Here is a 24,418-nt window from a genome sequence, read left to right as displayed (position 1 = left end):
CCCTGATGCTTCTTTTTCATTTTTGGATTTTACACCATGACCAGCAGATCATTCTCCCACATCAGTAGCAGCCAGCACCAATTGCCCTTTACACCCTAATAGCGGTCCAGGGAAAGTGAAACTAGAATCTTTCATAAAGCATAGCTTTAAAGGTTTGCAACAAAAACTTCCAAGTTTTGTGTAAGAATTGCTTTCTCGTTAAAATGTGACTCTTCTCCATCCTCTTAAAGGGGGAGGGGCGGGGGAAGCACAAAATTCAACAAAACTGAAAACGTTTATTGTGATACCTCAAGTAGATACAATAAAGGGAAACAACTTGTGTACAGTATTGCCAAGACAAAAACCAGAAAGAAGCCACATCAGCTGCGCAAAAAGTAAGCGTTTTTCCAAAAGCGTTCCAGCAAAGAGGCACAAGTCAATGGGCACCTGCTATGACTCCTGTGTTTTTGACCCTACCTTGCTTCTGTGAAATCCCTGTTCATGGTAGCATAAGATTACTGGTGGTTGCCTCTACACAAATGGTGTACCATTAACTTGAACATTTGCTGTCATTCCTTTCACCATTATACAGAGCTGGATAAGAAACTGTGGCTATCTGGGTTGAGTCGTCATAAAACAGGTTATCATAGCAGACCATAATCTTCTCTGAAAAAAACAGCATATTTTTGTAAATCTCACATTTCAGATTTATTAGAAATCAAAATGGTACAGCCCAATTAATGCTGACATTCATATTAATGACCAAAGTGCACTGTCCCTTTCCCTCAAAAGGGAAACACTGCTCCTCTGAAGTCTTAATTTCACCCGATACCAAGGGAGCTTTCAGTAATGGTTATGCATAACACAGTCCTGTGACATAAGGTTCATCATACAGGTAATAAAGCAATTTAGAGAGACATTGGTAATTTCAACTTCACAACATAATATAGTTAAACTTGGGCTGTGAGGAAAGCAATGCTCTCTAGCCGAGGCGAGTTCAAGTTGTTCTGGGTTGTTACATAGTAGGATTCATGGCAATAGCACAGCAAGTCAAATCCATATGTATAACAAGACTGATTAGGCCGAGAAGCAAGCTTTTATTGGGACGAGTGGTGAAATAATGCAACTTAATATTCTGGAAGCCTGGTGTTTTCTTCCAGTGGTTAAAAGCCGTCCACAGCTGTTAAGAGAAATAACTGCCACATGAAATTGGTTCATACTACCGTAACGCTCACAGCAAAGGAGCTAGAAAAAATGGAAGAGGGGGGAAAAGTTGCACAGTGTTCAGATGCACAAAAAAGCTTCACATCAGCATCCTTATAGATACATCTGCATGGAGGAAGTTAGCATCTGATCTAGCATGACCACGTCATGGCAATGTTTCCTAGCGTTTACTTTGCTGGGAGCCTGCCAATGTGGTTCTGCAAGATTAGACGTTCCTTCTTCCACAAGGAGATTATTAAATTGCCTGATCTGGCCCTCAGTCATGCCATACTGTTTGGTTAGTTTATGCTAACCGTGGCTATTGAGTTCGACGGGAAAAACACCTCAATACATGTACACTTTGCGAGCACATTTTCTGTTTGTGCGAATGAACATTCTTCCCAAGAACCAGCTTGTAGTCAGTTCATCTAGTCCAAAGAAGGGGGGGGGGAGCTAGTAGGTAGCACACAGAAGTTCACAAAAAATCCTTGTTACAATTTATAAAATATATATATATATATATAATAAATGTTAAGACCAACAGTAATAAAAATAACAGGTAACAAAAGTGCTCAAGTTGAAGGGATAGCGTAAACTTACCCAGAAAGAACACACAAAACCTTAAATAGAATACATTACACACACTCAAAATGGTTAAGAGGGTAAATGTTTTGAAAAATGTTCAAGTATTATGCTTATGTAATGCTGGAAAGTTCAGTAACCAGACTGACCTTTTATACATCAACCAACATCCAGCAGTATCTGGATCCTACTGACACCCAACCTGTAAAATTGAAGCACCCAGTTTTAAAGACCTTCCTACAATGCCAAGTAAAATCATTCATTTCCCCCAAAGGATCTAATATGCAATGCTACTTGATACCTACAGTATCATTTTTAGATTTAGAGTTCTCTACCACCCTTCCCATCCCCTTTTCAAAATCCATAAAAATATTGCTCTATTTGGTATTCTTAAATGCCTTATCACTACAAATGACTTGCATTAGATTTTTACCCGCAATTTGATACTCCAGGTGCCAACTGAAAAATAAAAATCTCAAGTTTTTGGCATCCAGGTTTAACAAACGGTTTAGGTGAAACCTTGTACCCAGAAGGCCAAACTACACAATATGTGCAAGTGTGTTTTCTTAAAAGCCCCTCTTTTTTTATCATAAAACATTTGGGAGAATTAGTAAGAATGGAAAAGCAAGAGAGAGAAGAGGAGCTCCACTCCAGCCCCTCTTCACGCCCTACCCACGGCTTGCCCCCAAAATACAAACATACAATTGAAACCTTGGGGGCAGAGGGAGAATACTTGGGGAAATGATTTGGAGCAGGGAAAAGTCTAAGCATCTCCCGTCTCTACTCTTTTCATCCCAAAGTGAATTTTCAACTTTTAAGGAAGGCTACAGTTACATGCTTGCCTCCAACATGTAGTTTAGACCTAAGTGATTTAGGTTTAGAATATGAATAATGCACTGATAAAGAGAGGTTGGATTTTGTCTCTCAAACGCTTTAGAGTCTCAAACTCCTGCCCAAAAGACCTGACCAAAATTTGTCCTCTAATTCCTGTAAGTACTAGGTGAGAGACATTTAAACCAAGGAGGAACCATGCTATTGAAAAAGATATGCTTCTAGCGACAGTTTCATAGCTGGTACGGCTTACAGCCAGCATCGTGAGCCAACAACAGTGCCCATCTGCTTACGATTTCAGTACTTACATGGTTGGCAGTGGATACTGTACCAGTTAGAATATAGTTCAAGTTATTTACTATTTCAGCCATAAGCAGTGGAGGGAAGATAGGAAAACCAGACCTTTCGGATAAAGCGATTTGAAAGCGATACAAAATAAATAAAGTCAGTTTACTGATATTTAGCGAGGCACACCAGACAGATGTTTGCACAAGTCACTAACCCACAAGACACACAGTGCCTGCCTATTCTATGTTCCCATGCTGATTACTCCTAGTCCAAGGGGACTGGAAGGATCTGTGATGGCAGCACTAAGGAGGATACCAGAGAGCCAAGTCTTCTCACGAGGAAATAGCTCCTCTTAAGAGAAACTTCAGCGGCTTGTGGTCGATTGGGGTGGCTGAAGCTGCTGCTGTCTAGGCATGAGTCAAGATAACGCCTGGTTCTAGTGTACATTTAGATCAAGTACTGTACTGAAGATTAATGGATAAAAAAAACACACAAACCCTCATTCATATTAAATTAAGCACCAGAATAAAAGGTCATTCAGCAAAACAAAATTTGAATCTAGCTGTCACTAGTACAGCTCTTTGGATTTGAATGCCTAAGAGGTAACTATGTACACACACACTTAAACAGATATATTCAATATCCTTTTTTTGCATCACAGTGTAACCATACTACTTCCCAGATGGTTTGCTTGGGAAATAATTCTTCAAACAGAAGAGGGAAGGGACAATTCCTCTTTAGGGAAAGATTACTCTTACTTTTAACATGAAAGGTATAGCTAAAGTGCAGTAGAGACTTGAAAGCCCATCAGACGAGGATAGCAGCAGCCAGCAGAGAGGAACAATGCAAAGTTTTTCTTACGCCATGTAAAAGACATTGTATTAGAAAGGAGCAGATTTCCCAATGTAAGGCTTTCCATATTATTCATGCTATCAGCAGCTATGTTGTGTTAGTGTAAAATATCCTCCAATCCGTTCCTCCTCTCATAAATTTTAGAATATTAATGCAAAAATCATGACATAAAAATTATTCAAATCTCTTGAAACAGTGTGCAGAAAAGTTCCCATCAGTGAACTTTACATACACACACATACACACATAGTGGAAGTGTCTGACTGAGTCACCCCACAAAAAGCAGCAGCTGGGGGAAATTACAAGCTGATGCTTATTTCACATAACTGTTTATTACAAAATGTGCTCAGGGATGATTCAGCCAGCAAATCAAACGCCCCTTAAAAAACCTAGCATGAAGAAGTCAATTTGCTTTTTTTTTTAACCTGCTCCCCAACTTCCAACCTCCTACAGGTAACAGCTAGAGGCTCTGGCCACTTTCACACACAAAAATAATCCTGTGTGTTTAAGGACTGCAAGAGCAAATCACTTCACCGATATCAACCTCTTTATCCAGTGCATTAAAAACTATGTAGCTACATGGAACCAGCCATAAAAACTTCAGTGGATGTACAAGTCCCTGTTAAAGGTACAGTACCGAGACATTTTACATGACATTAAAAATAAGAGCTGCATATAGTTGCATCCTTTGATCTTGAAAACTTTGCTAAGACATTCTTTCTTAAAAGAGCAAAGTTTAACTTTCTTAGGAATGTTTTGATTTCGGTCAGACCTTATAAGTTAGTTGACCTTGTAAATTATTATTCCACCCTCACTTCTCATTTTCTTTAAATAAAAGCAAGGATTTATAAACCTCAGCCACTACAAATGACTAAACCTTTAACCAACCTGCCCAAAGATACACACAAGCTGCAGTACTTTAAAAAAGAAAAAGAAAAGAACTAATGGTTACTACAATGTTATGTCCTTCTCACTGCAAAGAGAGCACAGAAATTGCTATGTCTGGGGTCATGGGGAAGGAACATGCCTTACATTCTCTCTAGGACTGTTCACGCAGGCCTTCAACAAAATCCCGTGGCAGGTGATGGGCAAAAAGCATGCACAGAAGGAGCATTTAAAAAGCACAGTTCAAAAGAGAGCACTAGCTATTAAAAGTAATTTGAAATTAGGGAATTATTCCTCTAGTTTGTAGAAAAAGTCAATCCAAAACAACTGTTCACACAGGAATACATATACAAAAAGAGGGAAACTTACACAAAGAGGAAAAGGCAAAAGATGGCCTTTGGGGGAAAGGGAGGGGGGGGCACAAAATTACACTACTCAGTTTGGAGGTTTCAAAAACGCAGCGATTTTCTCAGCCAGCCGAACCAAAATCCTTTTTGCATTAGTCTTTATAAAGCATGTTCCACAGGTTAATTGTCCAAAGAGAGAGAGAAGTGTTCCCATTTACTCCCAGCCATTGTCTTTGATCATGTGGGCAAGTTCAATGATGAATTTTCCTTCTTTGTATTTCTGACTGCTTTCAAACGCATGTTCCTAGGCAAGAAAATAAAATATTAGATTCAATTATCTGCCGCTTCAAATATGAACGCTTCTTAACATATCCGTTAGGGGCAAGGCAAGAGTATTGCTCTGCTTAACTGCTGTACTTTATGTACTTCGGCATCACTGTATGAACGAAAGAGGGATGACCTGGTTCAAACCTCAACAGGTCAATACTTACAAAGGTGAGCAATGGACTAAATTATTAGCAGATGACTGTTGATTTAAAGCAAGAGTGGAAACCACTTTCAACCAGAGGACTAGATCAATCAGTGGCCAACCCTCCATGAGCATATTTGTCAGATGGGCACACCTGCTCATCTACCAGTCACCTGATTCCATATGATCAGTAGAGTGACCTGAGCAAAAGCCGCAGGGCTTGTATTTGGCGCCATATTTAAGCAGCGCCAAAAGCAGGAGAACTCAAAGGCTTCTGATTGCTCCTTTGCAGCCACAGCTTTATCTAACCAGCTCCTGGTGTCAGGTAAATGGTAGATGGGGATGGCCAGTCCAGAACAGCCTCACTGGAAAGCCTAAAAGGTCTAGTTAGGCTCAAGGGCCAGAGGTCTCTCCCAGTTGGTTTAAAGCAGGGGTGTCCAACCAGTAGTTTGCTATCTACTGGTAGATCCCCGGCTGATCCTGGTAGATCACGGGTTCCTTATCGTGTACAAAAAGTTATGGGGGGGGAAAGCTAAAAAAACTCTGTGCAATCCTCCACCCAAAAAGCTCAACAACTCTGGGCAATCCACCCACCCACCGCACCCACGCTCCTCCTTCCTCCAATGACAATGGGTAGATCACTGCCAGTTTTTTTATACTGGAAGTAGATCACAGTCTCTTGGGAGTTGGACATGCCTGGTTTAAAGCTATCCCATGCTTCTTTGCCATTGAGAAACTATTCAGTACCAACAACCAGAATTTAATGAAGATTACTTTGGGGTTTGTTTTATTCCTATCATCTACAATATCAGACTTTGAGGAATGCAAATCCTATGGAAATTAACTTCCTTTAGGTACAGTCACAGCAGAGATGACCTTGAGGCTGGTTCCCGCCCAGTGTCAGAATCAATATCCTATGCTTTGTGAAATACTGGGTGCATCACAAAGTCCCCGTGGTGCTGGCATGTAAGCTCTACCCAGGCAATCCTGCCCCAGTGTAAAAGGAGTAAATGTATGGGGGAGCCCTGTCAATGTCCTCTGTTGATGCCGTTTGAGGTGTGGGGCCGGACATAGGGCAATGAGGGAGGCCTAAGCATACTCCAGAGGAAAGGGTGGGGGAAGTATCAATGCAGAGTAGCGCAAAGTCAGTCCCACTAAAATTAGTGGACCCATTGAAAGTAATGGATGTGGCTAATGGTGGACCATTAATTTCAATGCGTCCACTGAAAGCAGGGCTTTGGCCACATCACCCTGGGAAGAGAGAACAACTGTTAAACTGCTCTGGGAATTATAGCGCCGGAAGGAGAATAGGGGCCTCCTAGCAATCTACAGCCCCCAGAATTCTTGGGGGGGGGGGGAGCCTTGGCTGTTTAAAGTGGCAGCATGGTGCTTTAATTGCATAGTGTGAATGGAACCTTAGTTGGATACAATCCTTTGAATTTAAAATACAGGTAATGTTAATAAAATAAATTTTCGTTCAAATGCCTTTATGCTCCTGGGAAATGGGAAATTTACTTCTTACTTGGGAAGACTTTTACCAGTATACTTTTCATTACATCTTGCAAAGAGAAGACTACGTACTATGAAAACGGAAAATTCTAGGAACCCAGCCTCTCCCTAAGAGCACCCCCATCCCCAGTGGCAGTAGTCCTGCACTCAAATAAGTAAGAGGGATGGCAGAAGGACAGGTCCTCATGCATCAGTAACAAAAGCAGAATCCCCGGCAGGTGGAATAAAAGATTCCCTTGCAAATTCAGTGGCTCTGAAAACTGCTTGTTATGAGTCCCTCACCACATGTAAGCAGGGTCTGTGTCAGGCACCTGCCACACTTCAAAGCAGCAAATATGAACTGAAATTAATAGTTCTAGGACCTACTCCAGGTCTGGAGGTAATTTGCTTTAAGCTGTTGCTTTTTACGTTGCTGTAGCCTGCCCTGTGCCTTTCTCGGGGTGGGTGGGTGGTAATAACAACAATAACTACAACTACCACTAGAGGAAGGCCAACTGGTGATGGAAGATCGGGTTGCCTCTTTAAGATGTGGTTAACTTTTACCCATGGATCTGAATTGTAGCCAGAATTGGTCAATTTATCCTCAGGCTTCTTATCATGCCACCAGTCTGACAAGAACACAAGGCATCAAAAAGGGACTGACAAGACCCAGAGGGTATCAATGTTGGGGTACTCAGACTAGACCCACTGAACTTTAGTGTAGAGTAGACTCAACTTTAGTGAGTCTGCTCAGAGTAGTACTTAGTTGGCGACAACACAGATACTCCCACATTTGCACATAGCCTATTTCAATGACCAGACAAAACCAAGCAGTTGCATGTCCAAAAATGGGCAAATGCTTACGTATTTCCATCCAAGAGTGGTTTTGCAGTTTTCACAATAAATATCTGCTACTGCATGCAAGCCTGTCAGAAGAACTCTCTCTTCTGCAGGACCACAGCCCACATTCACCCTGCAAGAGAGAGAGAGTGGGAAAAGCATAAGTCATTTTATAAGAATCTTCCTTCCCCTCCCATTAATATAAAGATATATGCAAATGCTAAGATGCAAAATCTCAAGATCATTCACACCAGATTTTTGGCAAATATTTCCGACATCACACAAGGAAGTTATTTTAAAGCCAAGATGCTTTGCTTGTTCCTCCTTACATAAACCAAGCTTTTGAACACAAACAAAATTAAACATCTGTGTGATTTCCAACCTAGTATTAATTACCAGGTAAATTGTTTTAACCAGTGCCATTTTTCTAGAAAAAGAGGTGCTGGAGCTCATCACGAAGTTCTCCCTTGTTCTCTTAGAATGGCAATGGTGCCCACCTGAGAGGTGCTGGAGTTGAGCTCTGGTGAGCTCCAGCTGGAAGAAAAAAAAGCCCTGGTTTTAACTATGGCTTTGTTTTTATGTTTCTTTTAAAGGTGAAGGTAAAGGACCCGTGGACAGTTAAGTCCAGTCAAGGGCAACTATGGGGTTGTGGCGCTCATCTCGCTTTCAGGCCGAGGGAGCCGGCGTTTGTCCGCAGACAGCTTTCTGGGTCATGTGGCCAGCAGGACTAAACTGCTTCTGGCACAATGGGATACTATGATGGAAACCAGAGCGCACAGAAACACTGTTTACCTTACCACCACTGTGGTACCTATTTATCTACTTGCACTGGCATGCTTTTGAATTGCTAAGTTGGCAGGAGCTGGGACAGAGCAATGGGAGCTCACCCTGTCGCAGGAATTCGAACCACCGACCTTCTGATCAGCAAGCCCAAGAGGCTCAGTGGTTTGGACCACAGCACCATCAGCATCCCATGTTTCTTTTAACTATGCCACCAACAGAAGTTATTACCTACCTTGAAAGGATTTTAATACTCTAAAGAAGAAAAAAGTTGCATTGTAAAATCTATAGTTAGTTAGAATTATGTTTCCATATGCGCTGGTTCCAAACATAACTTTTTTGGCAATGCTAATTAAGAGGAACATAGAAAGCTGTCTTATATCAAGTCAGCCCACTAGTCTACCTAGCTCAGTTTTGTTTACACTGGTTGGCAGCATCTCTCCAGGAACCTTTCTCATCTAGAATTGATTGAACTGTGGCTCTTTTGCATGCAAAGCATGCACTCTATTACTGAGTCATAGTCGTTCAGCCCTCAGAAGCCTTCCACATGTGCCTGACTGAAGGATGTGTGGCCTTCTGCAGGCAGAGCAAAACCCTTCTCTCACACCATTCAAAGTATTTGATAACCACAAAATTCCAGATGCTAGGGAGCGACAGCAAAGAAGGGCTACCGTATTTCAGCCATGTTGATGGCTTCCAAGACATCTACCGGCCACTGTGGGAAGCAGACTGCTAGACTAGACGGACCGCTGGGTTGATCCCATAGGGCTTGACTTGGGTCCTTGCGTAAACCAAGGCAACAAGCCAATCCACTCACATGCTATTGTTGTAAAATAGTCCTCCTAGTCCATAGAAAATAATAATTGCACTTACACTGAATTAAAGAGGTAGGCTCGCCCCTGGCTTCCCTGAAAGGACTGTAAAAGAAAAAAAAGAAGAAGACATATATATATATATAAATATTTGTTTAAAAAAACACTAAAACGTCTCAATGAAGAGGCAAATCAAAGCATTCCACCTGAACTTTGAAACTAGCACATTGTATGTTAAGTGCAAATTCAGCTGCATGTATTGTTCCAAGTAATTATTCTTCCAATCTGCCACATGGGGCTGGAAACTCATTGTCTAATCTCTAATCTCAAAACCAAATCTTTCCCCAAGTGTTTGTGCAACTACTGCTAGGTATAGTGCCTTCTTTAAGCCAACAGTGTCTGACACTGCTGCAATAGACAAAAGAAAAGGTATGGTAATTAACATAATGTACTATAGCAAAGAAAGATCTGGCACAGTTCAAATCCTTAGCTATAGAAGTCTGTAGCTCCACTCTACCATTAACACACACTGTTTTAAGGCAATCCACTCTCTCTTCCTTCCTCATCAGTAATATGGGGACAGTAACAGTCTACCTTATATTATTGAAACATTATTGAAATAAAACATGTGAAAAGTACATGGATTTGCCTCTCAATAATTTATTGCACTCAGTTTGCCCTCTACTTTTCCGTGTTGCTTATTTAGTAAGCTAAATAAGTTTTAAATAAGTTTTGCTTTTAATTAACTTTGGTCATTATTTCCTAAACTAAGCCAAAAAATGTTACAGGTGTAATTGTATAGGATTACAGAAAATTAAAATTGGATAACTAGAAAACATTTGAGTTCACTGGGCATTCTCCATTTGGTTCTTGAGTTATTAGAGTTTCACACTGGGGTGCGTGTGTGAAGCTGTCAAAGTGCTCCCCACCCCACCAAAGGGTTCTAATGTGTTAGGAGAAGGGACACCATTAAAACTGGAGATTTAAAAATTGACACTCAGTTATAACTGGTGCTTTAAAAAATGAGTCTGGAGAGCCAGCTCCTAGAGTCTTTGCCCCCCAATAAAATAAATAAATAAATAGGAATTGCCATTCAAATGGTGTGTGCGCACCATGTCATGTGATCGATTATTGGGGGGTGCTCACCTGCCCCCCATATATTATTCAAGTTGACACCCCTGGGTCAAGCACTGTCTGAAGAGGAGATGATGAATGGGGAGCAGGAAACAAATTAGAATCAACCCACCAGAACAAGCAGCAAGTGTTAGGTCCTCATCTCCCCCTTTTACCAATCTGGCTGGCTCCTTTTTTGGTTAAAAAAACAGATCCCCCTGCCTTGCAAAAAACCAACTAAAGCTAGTCTTTCATTCTTGTGCGAAGCTATCAGGCCATCAAGGAGATAATATGAATCTGAGAATGTTCTTAGTGAACAAAGTCAGAAGGAACCAATCTGAGACAAAATGGTAACACAGTGGTACCTCGGGTTAGAGACGCTTCAGGTTACGCATTCTCAGGTTGCGCACCGCGCCAAACCGGAAGTACCGGAACAGGTTGATTCTAGGTTTTGGTGCTTTGCACATGCACAGAAGCACCAAATCGCGATCTACGTGTTCGCAGATGCGGCGCTGCAGGTTGCAAATATGCCTCCTGCACGGATCACATTCACAACCCGTGGTTCCATTGTATTCAGTAAAACTGTTCCTAGCAGTTATCTAGCAACCTCTTAGAAATAAGCTCTATGCGGTTACTTATGACCTGGTGAATGCCCCGATTCAGCAGGATTGCCATTATAGAGCACATAAAAGTTCACATAGGTCAGAAATTTAATACAACATGTATATTATTCCTATATAATTATTTTTATTTCAAACACTGTCCGTTCTTGAAACATTGTTAACTAAGTGGCAGAAAATGTTGCAGTGTGTAGATGGCAGAGACACAAAGACTCTAGAGTCCATGATGCTAAAAAGTATCACATAGGGAAGATTCAGAATTCCTGAAGGAATGTCTGTGTCCATTTACAGTTAAAAGGGAACATTGATAAAGGATAGAGTAACACATAAACATGCTAACATTATCATGAGCTAGAGCATTCACAAGTTTCACTGAAACAGATGCCGCCAACCCTTAGGAACCTCCAGCTACACAGTGGTACAATCCATTTTAAAAATCTGAAATAAGAATCCCCATACAGTCATACCTCGGGTTGAAGTAGCTTCGGGTTGAGCATTTTTAGGTTGCACTCTGCGGTGACCCAGAAGTAACGGAACGCGTTACTTCCGGGTTTCGCCGCTTGCGCAGACGCTCAAAATGACGTCACGTGCATGTGCAGACGCGGGTTGCGTTCGCTTCAGGATGCAAACAGGGCTCCGGAATGGATCCCATTCGCATCCAGAGGTACCACTGTATTAATAGTTCTCCTCAGAGTACCAGATGCCGAGCAGAAAAAACAGGAGGTGACAGCCCCTTTCGCACTACATGCAAATTTGTACAGGAGATGGGATTCTGCACCACCTAGAAACCACATTGTATTCATATGGAATGCAATTGTATCAAAGCACCTTCCTATACTTCCTAGATATATACAGTACTTGAAATGAATCTCTTGAATTCATCATCATTGCTACCTAATAAGTCAAAGGGGAATACAGATCTCAAACAGGAATTTGAATACATAAAAATGGCTGTAAAATGATGTCTATTTCATAAACCAGCAAAATTTCCAAGATTACTTCATTTGGTTTTCATTACCACCCTGTCAGAAGAGATCAGAGAAAGTTACACCATATATTTTAACATATGGTGTGCCTGAGAAAACATGTGCCAAAATACTGATGTGCAGCAAACAGCAAAATTGTGATTCACAAATTTATGGCTTATAGCCATAAGTTGTTATTGTTACTTACAATACTCAGGGTTAAGAATTTTATTAGTACCTGTTTTATTACAACTTAGTTGCCTTTCCAAGTATTGGCTCCTGTGATTCATATTATTTAATTGTTCAAGAGCTATTAAGAAGTCCTATGTCCAATATACATCAGCAGGGTAAAATGGTATTGCAGTTGAATAAAAAAATAAGGTTAAAAATTGCAGTGGTACCTTAGGTTACGAACTTAATTTGTTCCAGAGTTCCATCTTTAACCTCAAACCATTCTTAACCCGAGGTACCACTTTAGCTAATGGGGCCTTTGCGCGATTTCTGTGCTCATCCTGGGGCAAAGTTCTTAACCCGAGGTACTACTTCCAGGTTAGCGGAGTTTGTGACCCGAAGTGTTTGTAACCTGAGGTACCACTATTCTGGCAAATAAATAGCCTGTGGGAGGGCTAGAGGGAGGGAAATGAAGCTAAGCCAGTAAGATCAGATTCACAAGGTGCTACACCCCTTCTTTACAGAATTTGTATGCAACACAATCACAGTATCACACATATCTGTACCACCCACTAGCCATTGCCATTTGTGTACAAAGTGTACACACACCCACACACACCTCGGCAATTAGTAATATTTGTTTCAATGTCAGTGCATGAGGATGATTGAAGCTAAGCTGCTAATAGCTCTCTTTGGAAGGTTACCCAGTATGTTACTGCAATAGTGGGAGTTCCTAGGAAATCTGCCCTCCAATATTCATTGCTGGAAGAAACAGGAATTCCGGATGAGTACCAGAATTGATGGGTTGCAAGATACACTGGAAAGCAATCTTCCTCCCATTTTTTCAGCAGCGTGAGTGATCCACATATCACCATGCCACGTAGTTTGCAAACCAGGGAGTGTTTGGATTTATTTTAAGGGCAACAGTGAGTCAACTAATTGCACTGCAGTGTTTGTTTTTAAAACAGGCATACCCAGTCATTTACACCTTTAAATTACTGCTATGTATTCAATTTTCATCCCATCACAGTCTTGTGAACATACCTAATTAGGAAAAGCAGGCATTGAAAAAATCCATAACTGTAGCGGAAACCCTCACCTCTCTCTGTCATCTAAAAACTATACCAATTAACCTAATTAAGTACAACGTTTAATTACCAGGCATATTTTACAGTTACATGACCCTGTCCCACCAACTTATTAGTCACAGTATACTAAACTTGTAACAATTAAAGATGGGTGTTAGACAAATTGTCAGTCTGAAACCATTTTTAATGTTTGGTAGATTGTTTATTATGCTTTTACCTGAGAATACAATACTATTTTTAACACACAGGAAGTACAAAATTATGTGAGGTTTCTTTACAGAATATACTTTGTTTAAAAAAATTATTCCCTTAATTTTGGTGCAAAATTGGCTGGGGGTGAGGGGGAGAAACAAAAATCAGTGGAGGGAGTATTTCTCTTGCCATTTTTCCTTTATTGTGTTTCTGTGTGGTAAGCTTAAATCTGCAGCACAAACCAGTGCTGTAGCAACTGCTAACAGGTGCTTATTCTTCAGAATATATGCACGTAGATCGCAGCATATAGCAATCATGAGAGACCCCATTGCTGTGAAGGAAAACTGAATATTAGATGATGCTCTTCCTGGGGTCAAAATTCCTCCCCAATGCACATGAAGAGTGGATACAGAACAGGTGAATATGAATATATGCTTGGAAGAATATCGTCTCTCATTTTAGAAACATAGAAACTCCCAAATCTTTGCATAGGAGTTGGGAAAACTGCCTGGTGAGAGGTTTCTTCATATATACAGATCTCAAAGAAGAGCCTTGATTCACAGTTGTTACCAAAAGTCCTTCAAAAGAATGCATAAAGGGGGAAAAACAAGGAACAAAAGAAAGTACAGTGGTACCTCGGGTTAAGTACTTCATTCCGGAGGTCCGTTCTTAACCTGAAACTGTTCTTAACCTGAAGCACCACTTTAGCTAATGGGGCCTCCTGCTGCCGCCGTGCCACCGTAGCACAATTTCTGTTCTCATCCTGAAGCAAAGTTCTTAACCTGAAGCACTATTTCTGGATTAGCGGAGTCTATAACCTGAAGCGTATGTAACCTGAAGCGTATGTAACCCGAGGTACCACTGTAGTTTTGAAAAGCATGCTTCCTCACTTCAGGAATGCTCTCACTGGACAGGTCTAGCTGCAGAACATACACAGAATAAGAAACCCACCCACCCTTCTTTTCCAGCTGACCAGATATACATCTCTGCATACTTCAATCCATCGACTATTTTCTTCACATGGATGGCTAGTTGGTTTAGATTTCATGTCTGCATACTAGATCTTCTGTACTTGAATATTAAGAACACATTAACATTTGAACATAGTGTAAGTTACACACTGATTCTCTTTAGAAGAATAGTGCTACCAAACTAAAACAAGCAGGTTAGTCACATTACCTCAAGTGACCACAACCATGATCAATGTGCTTCACATTAAGAGCACTTCTTTTAAAATATCAATTACACATCATTCAGGCCTGAGAAGAGACCAAACACACCTCAAGAAGTAGCACCTGAACACAAACAGAATGTAATCAGGAAATACATTATGTAAATTCTTATGCAGTGTATTTCTAATAGACCCTGAAACACAGCTTTTGATGTATCTTTTGGTCTCATTATGGCAGTTACAAACAGGCACCAGATCATGCATTCATGAGGTCTAGAGACAGGCCACTTGCCTTGGAAATTAGTTCATCATGATTGGCTAGATGGGCTCTGCAGTGGATACAACTGTAGGTCCGATGACAGTTTGGTAGGTAAGCCTGGAACGTTTTGGATTTTGTCATTTTTACCATCTCTGTTGCCAGTTCTTCACTCTGATCAGGGCTGGCACTTGAAGAATTACAACTTTGCTGAACTTGCTGACAAAAGAAACACTGGAAAATGCAAGCAAAAGCCGTTGTTGTTCTGAAGTGTGTGTGGCAGCTTCCACACAAACGCCACAGAAGAAACAATCAAAACCTGCAACGGAAGAAAGAAGCATATAAGCCACTTCAAGTATTTTTATAGTACATATTTCTAATTAAACATTTAACTTCACCATTTCATCATTAGTGTAAGTTTAAAATAAAATGGGTACCTTAAGTTACATGCAGTGTTGCTCCCTGTTAAAATATCATGCCTGCATGTATATGCCCCCGAGTCCTACATGGGAGAGGAGAGGAGAGCCCTACACTTGCACTGTAATACTGAGGTGCTCCCAACCTCCCATCCAAAAGGGAGATGGGAACACTGCAACAGAGGGCAGTATGCAAACACAAGCATTGGAAACTTAAGGGTGGTAAAACAGCTGGATGAACAAAAGGCAAGCGTAACTAACATTCCACTCAGCCAACACAAAATAGTTGCTGGGTAGGCCAACTATGAAACTTTCTGCCCATAGGTTCCTCACAAAGTAAGTGCATTCTGAAGTCTGTTTGTTTAAATCAAACCATTGTTAACCACAGGTTGTCAGGTTTGAATGAAACAAGCAACTTGCAGCCACACTGGAGAAGGAGGGGAAAGACAGGGAGCATATGAGTCCAAGGCTCACCTTGGCTCATTTCCATCACAATAAGCCATAGTTTATAAGGATGTTTAAACACAGCCAAAGCCCAAATAAATACTGAACTATGTGGATACTAACTATGTGGATTCAAAAACTTCGTAGTGTAGCCTCTTCAAACAGATTTCTATAAGAAATACTACTGCTCAAAAGGAAGATAATTTCCAGAAGCTTGGCAGATGGTATCACTCCATGAATGCCGGACACTCATAAACCTCTGTTCATTATCAGCCAGCTGAAGCAAGAGACACATTCTCTTCAGATCCTCGAGCTTCAGGGTGGTCTCATTTGATTCTAATATGTAATAATGAACTTAGGGTCTGGAGACCACAGACATCTAGTACCAATGCTGTATCCCATAATAAATCAATCTGAGTGAACATAGAGGTGGGAAAACCCTATCAACATTTTAACCATTTCTTTATCAATTTCATCAAGGACAGTCAAGAAACCTGGGATTTTCCATTGGTAGTAAAAATTAGAAAGGCACAAAGATTATGGTGTGGTAGCAATAACAAGTGTAAACAATAACTCCCCCCAAAAAGGACTGTTGTCAATACAGTACCATATATTATGCAGCCATAAACAGCAAATAAGAACAGGAGACAACCATTAAGGTAATATGGGGTTTGCAAGCCATGGTTTGGTGCAATGTCTGAATTCTAAAAACTGGTGTTATATGGGTGTCACTACAGAGGCTGCTTCAACAAAGAGATGGGAAATTAAATTGTGAACTTGTATGCTGGGAGAAAGGAGGGCCATAGCAAACAGTTCTAAACCATAAAAGTGCTTGTTTAATGTTTGGAAGCTCAAATCATAGTTTAGGTCCTAAACTATGGTTAGTTACAGTGACTGATCTGAGCCTCTGGTTAATTACCGTATTTTTCGCTCTATAACACGCACCCGACCATAACACGCACGTAGTTTTTAGAGGAGGAAAATCCGTAGGCATTCCCTCCATAACACGCACAGACATTTCCCCTTACTTTCTAGGAGGAAAAAAGTGAGTGTTATGGTGCAAAAAATACGGTATTCAGTCATAGTGGTGGCTGAATAATTCCTGTAACAAGATAAATGGGGGAGTGGGGAAGAGGAGAAAGCACTAATTCAGTCTTTGGACAATATAAATGTATAATTGGATATAATGTTGGATTCACAAACCTTCTTGAAATTAATGAGCCTGTGCCTTGCAGAACTAAGGTAGGCAACATGAGGCAAGGCAGTCACCTAAAATCAAATCTCAAAATTAAATTTATTAAAATCAATGGCAGTAATTAATCCAGTTCTTAGAGAGAAGGGAATTCTAAAATAAAGGAATTTTAATACTATATTGCCAATGGCAGCACATTTAAAGTTTATTAATTGTGTTTTGTAAGTTGAAAATCAATAAAAATAGTTTACATGCTTCAATGCATGCGATAATGTCACAGATTCAGTTTTAAAGGATTATTTGTGTGGACATGTTTTTTGTTTTACATTCAGATATTTTAATCTGGCTTCATTTTAACTTTTGTTTAAAGTTGGTTTAAATTTGTAAACTCATCAGTTTTCAACTATTCTACTTTAAAGTTTATGTGCAGAGTGTGCTCATGAACTTCACAATTATGTTTCTTGTTAACTAAGACCAGGGATGCACAGATTCCCCCCAGTGGTGCAAGGAAGTGCAATAACCCCTATCACCCCTCTGCTGACTAGTCTTTTCCCTGAGTTCTTGAGGAACTGCAGAGAACATAGAGGAATATGCTTCCCTTTGCACTTCCTTTGTGGAGTTTTGCATTGTGCAAAAATCCTGTGAGAAATGAAACATGAATAGACCCCTCCCATGTTCTTTGGCATGCAGAGATAACTTTGGGGGGGGGGGTCTTGTTTCATCTTTTACAGATCTTCAGAAAAAGCAATGGGACCTTCTCAGTGCTTCCCCACAGTCTCTGGAAGCATTTACCGGTATAAAGCACTGGAATCAAGGGTTGGGTCTTTCTGTATTTCTGACTGGGCATAAGATTGAACCATCTGTCAAATCTTCAAGACGAAGTTTTTTCCTCCCAAACTCCACCGCCACAGGCACAAACAGAAGATATAGGGTAAAGGAGGGCTCAAGGGTAATAGCTGCCTAATAAGTTAAACCAAAGATTTCTGAACACTTGATCAAGTACTATTCATATACCTTTCTCTGATATCTGCAATCTGCCATTGAGGTACATCTAAGAGTGACTGGCAGTGACAGATTGTGCATTTAGTGTGGTGGCATCCGGTTTATAAGCAGTCTACCTAATAAAATCAAACTGGCAGCAACTATAATGAGTTTTAGGCACCAATACTTAATTATTTCAGGGAGCATTCTGATGAAAAGGATTATCTTTTTTTTTAGAACCTTCTTGTTAGGTGACCCATTCTGTGCTTCTGTTTGTTTGTTTGGTTCAATTGTATTTGTTGTGTTGTTTTGGTTTTAAACTGAAGTCATATTGTACACTGCATAGCTTTCAGTTTTGTGGTATAGAAAGGAACAACCAACCAACAGTAGTTTCCTTGAAACAGACCTACATGAATTGCCATACCCACTGCAACCAAAACAGCACCATCCACACACTACAGGTGTGGACGAATCCTGAGGTTTACAGAAGTACCAAAAAGAGAGAGATGAAAATACAGTAGAGCTCAAATTTACTGAACTATGAAAAGACTACCCTTTTAAATGTGTAAGCAAAACTGATTGAGATTGTAATAACAACTACCCAAGCCCCCCCCCATTCCATTTCACAACAGTAAAGGAGTTTTAAAAGCCATCAAAGTGTTTGTCTCCCCTAAAATACTAACTATACACAAGGGCATGCTGTACAAATCTGATATTCTCTGCCAAGCCCCATGTGAAAACAGGTTCAAGCATTGGAACATATGTTTTTTCAAAAACATATGTTTTTTCAAACATTCATTCTAGACGCAATTAAGACACAATTTTCATTTTCATTATGCCCTTGCTACTCTCAGTTGAACATGCTACCCATTTTATTAGATGGATAAATAAGTGTTATTTTCATGTGATATTACAATTCATACACTGAATGCATACAATGTTAGCTCTTTCTGTCTACCAGCATGATGTCATTTGAAGGAAAGCGTAATCTTTGTAGGCAAGCAGCAGCCAATCTTAAGCATAGTGGGCTGTCCTAATTCTGCACCCGGATGTATAAACAAATATTTAAGCATGTTAGCTGCAACAGAACGTTATCAGCATACAACAGATCTACAGAATATTAAGATATTCTCAAAGTATTAAATAGCTTTTATCAGGAACACAAGCAACAGGTCATTTGATTCTACTATACAGCATGTCCCACTGCTATTTCATACATTATATTTATAGAGGTTTTGTACTATAACAAGCCTTAATTTCATTCATGTTTTTACCAAGCTACTAAAAGGGCTTCTATTAAATATGAACTACAAAAATCGGGGTTATACCCTTATCCATATTTATCTGAGAGTAAGCTGCAATAAGCAGAGAAGTATTTATTTCTGAAGAAACATGCACAGTTGGCTTTTGCTAAGTTTAAAACCTCTAAGATTTGCTATGTAAGACACATAAAATGTGGCTGGATAATTGTTCATTTAACTGAAGCTAAGTTGCTTCCCACCCCCCATTAACAGTAACCAAGAACTCAGAAAGATCAATCTTGTTTTCCTGTCTTGGACTTTCCCATGAAGTCTGTTAACACTAAAGAACCTTTCTGATCCACCAGCAATCCAGACTGCATCAAATGTATACATAGAAATAGATGTTGCTGCATTGTAGACAGTGCTAAAGTGGCTTCTGTGAAAACACATTTCCATAAGACCATTTAATAGACCTCACCCTTACTAAACTTCAAACAATGCTAAAATAAAGAGAGACAAAAGACTTGTGCAGATTTGATCTTCACTTTCAAGGGCTGTTGTTAGTGGAGTTGAAAACTCCTCACTACACACTCAGACCACAAAGCAAAACATCAACTGCCTGCTCTGATTTTAACCAAAACATCTCCTCCCACCCTTTCTTTTGCCTGTTCTTCCTCTGAAGTGTAGAAACAATGGGTTCGGAGCCTTGTGGAAAAGGCAACTTTTCATGGAGAAAGGCAAGGGCACTGCAAGAAGCAACATTCTAAAAATAAACATGCACCTCCAGTCTGCTTTGGACATTACAGCACGGAGGAGGGGAGGGGAGATAGACGGACGTGCAGCAGCAAAGTCCCAGCCAGCCTACCCACAACAGCAGCAGCCAGCCCCTGCCACAGCCAGTCCGCGCCCGGTGGATCAAAACAAAAGGCCAACGGCGGCTGCAAACGGCTCACTTTCTGGCACTGTTTACAAACAGTGTCTGAGTGCCCCCGGTGGGGTCGACCTAGAGCGCAGCGAAGCACGCTGGCTTCGACTTGCCCCGGGTGGGGGGTGTCCAGGTCTGGCACAAGGTCGGGGAGGAAAGGTGTTTTTCCAGCTTCATTTCCTTGTCCAGCCGCAGGGCGATCAGCTCGAGCCAGAATTCCAGTTCCACTTTGCCCCGAATTCCAACCACCACGAAACCGAAAGGGGAGGGGGAGAAAGGGCAAGTTCTCTTTTCTGCGGTTAAATCAATGAAAGCGAAAGATCTGGCGAGGAAAAAGCCTCGAGGGCTGACGGAAAAGAGCAAGCCAGCATGCAGTCACAAACAAAGCAAAGCAAAACAGATCCGGTTCTGCAGCTGAAGCGGAACGAAAATCCCCTTACCTCTGGGGCTTACTTGTTCGAGCCATTGAATAGCAGCCTAGCAGGCTCCAAAACCACAAGAAACTGCAGAAGGGGCGGCACGTATAGACGACCCCCCCCCAGCTGCTCAGCACGATCGTCATAGAAAAATGTGCGAATCCGAGCAGCAAACAAAACGCCCCCCCCCCCCCCGCATCCCAGCTCCAAACCGACAAAGGGCTTGCGGAGGCAGAGTGACACAAAACCGACCCAGAGATGTTTACTGTTCTACTGCCCCAGATAACAGGCTCAAGGACCGCTTGCATCTTGCAGGGAATTTCTGCGATGCTATGATCAGGGGTAAACATACCGCCCTTGTGGTGCGCAGCCCTGAAAGATGGAGGGGCAAAGGGAGTGCGGAGCGTGAGAAGGAAATTAAATCACCGACGCATACAGAAGATTACAGAACTGAATTGGCTAGGATAAGCTCTTGTCCCCCTCTTGGTAACATGCTAATTAAAAACAACAACACCCACCTTGCAAAACAATTTCTTTCTAAACCTTCAAGTAAACAAAAAACCCTCATGGAGGCTATTGTGTCCCCTATTACCTCCACAGGCTGCAAAAGCCAAATCCCCCTGAACTCCTTTCTCAGACTGCTCAAACAAGGGAGAAGGAAGAGTGGAGCCTTTTATGTATATGCAAACTGATGCTTAAATTTGAATCTGAAAAAAACTCTAGAACACACAAAGCATTAAGTTGCATGCTATTGGGCTTCTGAGCCTGTGCAGAGTACATTCCAATACACACTCACCTATAGTAATTCTATTAAGAAACTGGACTTCCATTTGAGACAAACTGGTAACAGGAGTCCCTGGCTAGCAGCTCTGATCAGACTTTTCTCAAGGATGCACAATTCTTTTCCTTCTACAGCAAATAGAAAAACAACTATTCTTTTCCTCCATGTGTTGGAGGTTTCTCTTCTTTTGTTCAGGATTTATTTATCTTTTAACAGTGACTCCTTGGAAGAGACATGGGGCCCACAGACGCCCCTAAAATTGGTTTTAGCCATTCTAAACTTTCAGTGTCACAACAGGACACACACAAAAATCCAAGTAAATAAATCTAGCACTCAAGGACTAGTACGAGGCTCATAATATCACTAAGTTGAGGAAATTTTAAAAAATAAATTAATTCTTTCTCCTCAGGCTAAACAGACCACATTACTTAAGGTTCTCATCTCAAGAGGTTCCAAGAGGTCAGATGATGTTGAAATTGCTGTAAGTTGCTTCTGCCAAGAAGATGCAATAGAATATAAACATTGCAGTTATTAGCAAATTAATAAGTATTAGTCAAGGCCATCACTATCCCAGAGTAATTTTTAAAATATTTTTTCTGAATTACTTTTATAACACTTGTTTGTCAGCTGCTCATTATCTAAATGCCATTTGCTTCCCTGTCCTTTTGTATGACTGTTGCTGTCTTCCTAGGCTGCAATCCTACATACTTACACCTTGGGAATAAGTCCCACTTAACTTGAGTGTGGATTTTGAGTACATAAACTGTAGAATTGTAGCCTGTTCATATTTTCGAAATCCTCTTTTTTTTTTTTTTAGCAGCCTTGGCTGGTTTACGTAGAGGCAGGATATCATCGCCCAAACAACAAACATCATTTTGGGAAGTTGCTTTAAGAGCCTCTGAACCTCCAGGGAATATGAAAACATAGTCAATAAAGAAGTTGACCGGACACACACAAAATATAAATACTCTATCTCCCTTCAACAGAGGCAACCATACAGATAAAGGGATCCTCATCAGCCCCAAAGTTCACCCCCCCCCAAATACCTCTTGGATCACAAACGTTGGGGCGGAGAAAAGGACAAGTCCACCCCAATTATAAACTGATCCTGCCCCCCATCAATGACAACCCTTCCAGGAAGGACTACCTGAACTCCTCACAATCCTCAGGTGGTTTTTTTTTGGGGGGGGGGGGGGAATGAAAGAGAAGGGGGAGGGAGGGAGACAAGACCCTGGAATGTGTGGGGAGCGTATCCCCCACCCTATCGAGATGCCCCCCCGCCAAACACCAACTCACATACACACAACCCAGTCGCCCTTCCTTCCTTCTTTCCTCGTCCCAGCCGGGAAAAAGGGGCAGGGGAGCACCAAGCGGCCGTGGAGGTGGAGAGCGGCTACCTGCTGTGGGGGGCCAGGGTCGCGCCGCCACCGCCGCCTCCTCAGCGAGCGCCGCCGACCATGACCCAACGCGAGGCGGGCAGCGGGGTGGGTGGGCTTGTGTGTCCCGTGAGGGAGGGTCATAGAAAGCGCCAACCGCCGCCGCTGCTGCTGCTCCCGAGCCGGGCCCCCCCGCTCTCCTCGGGGCCCAGAAGCGACCGAGAAGTCATCCTGCTCGTCCTTCGGTCGCCGGTGTCGTCGTTGCTGTTCCCGCCGCCGCCGCTCTCTCCTCCTTCACGACCCCCCTCAGGTTTAACGCCGCCCCGCCCCCTCGCCTGGCTTTTGTTTTGCTTGGACTCTTCTGCTTTTTCTTCCCCCCTTCTCTCTCTCCGCCCCCTCTGCTCCCGCGCGCACTTCAGCCCAAGGCGCACGCGCGGTGTCGTTAATTTATTAGAAGGGGGGAGAGAACTCTCGCGTTTTGGCTCCTCCCCCCTTGAGCGCGCGCGCTTCGACGCGAAAGACTCGTGATTTGCCTTGCCCTCTCCGCCCCCCTCCCCATCTCTCTCTCTCTCTCTAGCTCCGCCCACACTTGGTGCGCGCGCAGTTGAGGCTCCTGAGCCGCCGTTAAAAAAGCGTGGATTCGTGGTTTTTAAACACCCCCTCCGCTTCCCACACGGTCTTTCGGGTTGTGTGGGTTTTTTTTAAAAAACAACAACCCCGCCCCCTTTTAGCGCTCTCTGTCCCTCACGCGCGGACTTTCGAGGGGAGGCGCACGCGCGCAGCTAAGGCGCGCGAGGTTTGCGCGCTGCCGTTAATAAGCGCTGTGGGCCGGGGGGAGGGGCAGTACGGCGACGTTTGGCCCGCGCGCGGACTTTGAGGCAAGGCGCATGCGCGTCTGGGAAAGGCGGGAGTTTGTAGCCGTTAAATGAATATATAAATACTGTATAAATAATAGACATGGGATGTTGCCGCCGTCGTCGCACCTTGTCAATCACGAGTAATAAACTCCCTCTCCCCACTTTCTTAAAAACAACAATGTTGCAGTTGTTGCAAAGGGCAACGTGTGGGGAATGCAATAATGATGCAGAATACATAGATAAATACGTATTTTGTGTGCTTTTCATTTTGTACTGTATTTTTATGTTGTGTGAACTGCCCTGAGATCTAACGAGGGCGGTATGGGTAAAGGTTTTTTTAAAATGACATCACGTGTTAATTAGCTGATAAGATATTTATTGCACTTATTGATACCAGCTAATATTAAAATGCCCCATGAATGATGCATATTATAATACAGCTCTTTACAGCCCTTTAAACAGCAGCATCTTGATTAAAATATTGGGGGGAGGGCAGGTAAACCTTGCCCCACATAATCACAAGACACGTTGCATGCACACAGTTTGAATGCCCATCAACTTTTTTTGCGGAGGGTGCAGTCCCATAAAATATTTTATTGGGAGGGCCAAAGAGACCTTGGCCCCTAGGAGTTGGCTCCTATGCTGGCAACTATTTGCGCGGATAATCTTAAGGATAACAATTCATGCTTTGATGAAGTCCACAAACGCTAATGCTTTATGGTGCCACTCAACTTTGGGTTGTTATAGAAACAAAGTTCACTGTGTGGATTCTCAACACGTTTAGATAATTTCTCTTTACTTTTATTAAAGATTTATCATAACAAGATAACAACCAGTAATTTCTCTTTGTCAAGGAA

General features: G+C 41.9%; 1 protein-coding gene and 1 long non-coding RNA gene across 5 annotated transcripts in view; one reads left to right on the top strand and one right to left on the bottom strand.

Moving 5' to 3' along the window:
* Positions 1-255: 255 nt before the first annotated feature.
* YPEL1 (yippee like 1) overlaps positions 256-24,418 on the bottom strand; it is a 25,881-nt gene continuing 1,718 nt past the window's right edge. The window contains exons 1-5 of one of the 3 annotated variants that reach the window (XM_080985398.1): positions 22,726-23,069; positions 14,969-15,251; positions 9,418-9,461; positions 7,789-7,897; positions 256-5,271 (exon numbers count right to left, since the gene is read on the bottom strand). In XM_080985398.1, coding sequence (XP_080841524.1) covers positions 5,182-5,271; positions 7,789-7,897; positions 9,418-9,461; positions 14,969-15,085 — 360 coding nt within the window. In that variant the 5' untranslated portion in view covers positions 15,086-15,251; positions 22,726-23,069 and the 3' untranslated portion in view covers positions 256-5,181. Of the gene's footprint in view, positions 5,272-7,788; positions 7,898-9,417; positions 9,462-14,968; positions 15,252-20,571; positions 20,725-22,725; positions 23,070-24,418 lie in introns of those variants that run through there. The other 2 variants (XM_080985399.1, XM_080985400.1) reach the window with 2 other exon arrangements.
* The window catches only part of LOC308465414, a 16,131-nt gene continuing 15,005 nt past the window's right edge, over positions 23,293-24,418 (top strand). For both annotated transcript variants that reach the window (XR_013980403.1, XR_013980404.1), the window contains exon 1: positions 23,293-23,582. This is a non-coding gene — a long non-coding RNA (uncharacterized lncRNA). The remainder of the gene's footprint in view (positions 23,583-24,418) is intronic.

Source organism: Podarcis pityusensis, assembly GCF_964106645.2.
Source record: "Podarcis pityusensis genome assembly, chromosome: 16".
NCBI classification, from domain to species: domain Eukaryota; kingdom Metazoa; phylum Chordata; class Lepidosauria; order Squamata; family Lacertidae; genus Podarcis; species Podarcis pityusensis.
The sequence above is the reverse complement of the archived record's forward strand: the minus strand, read 5'-3'. Positions and strand labels throughout refer to the sequence as shown.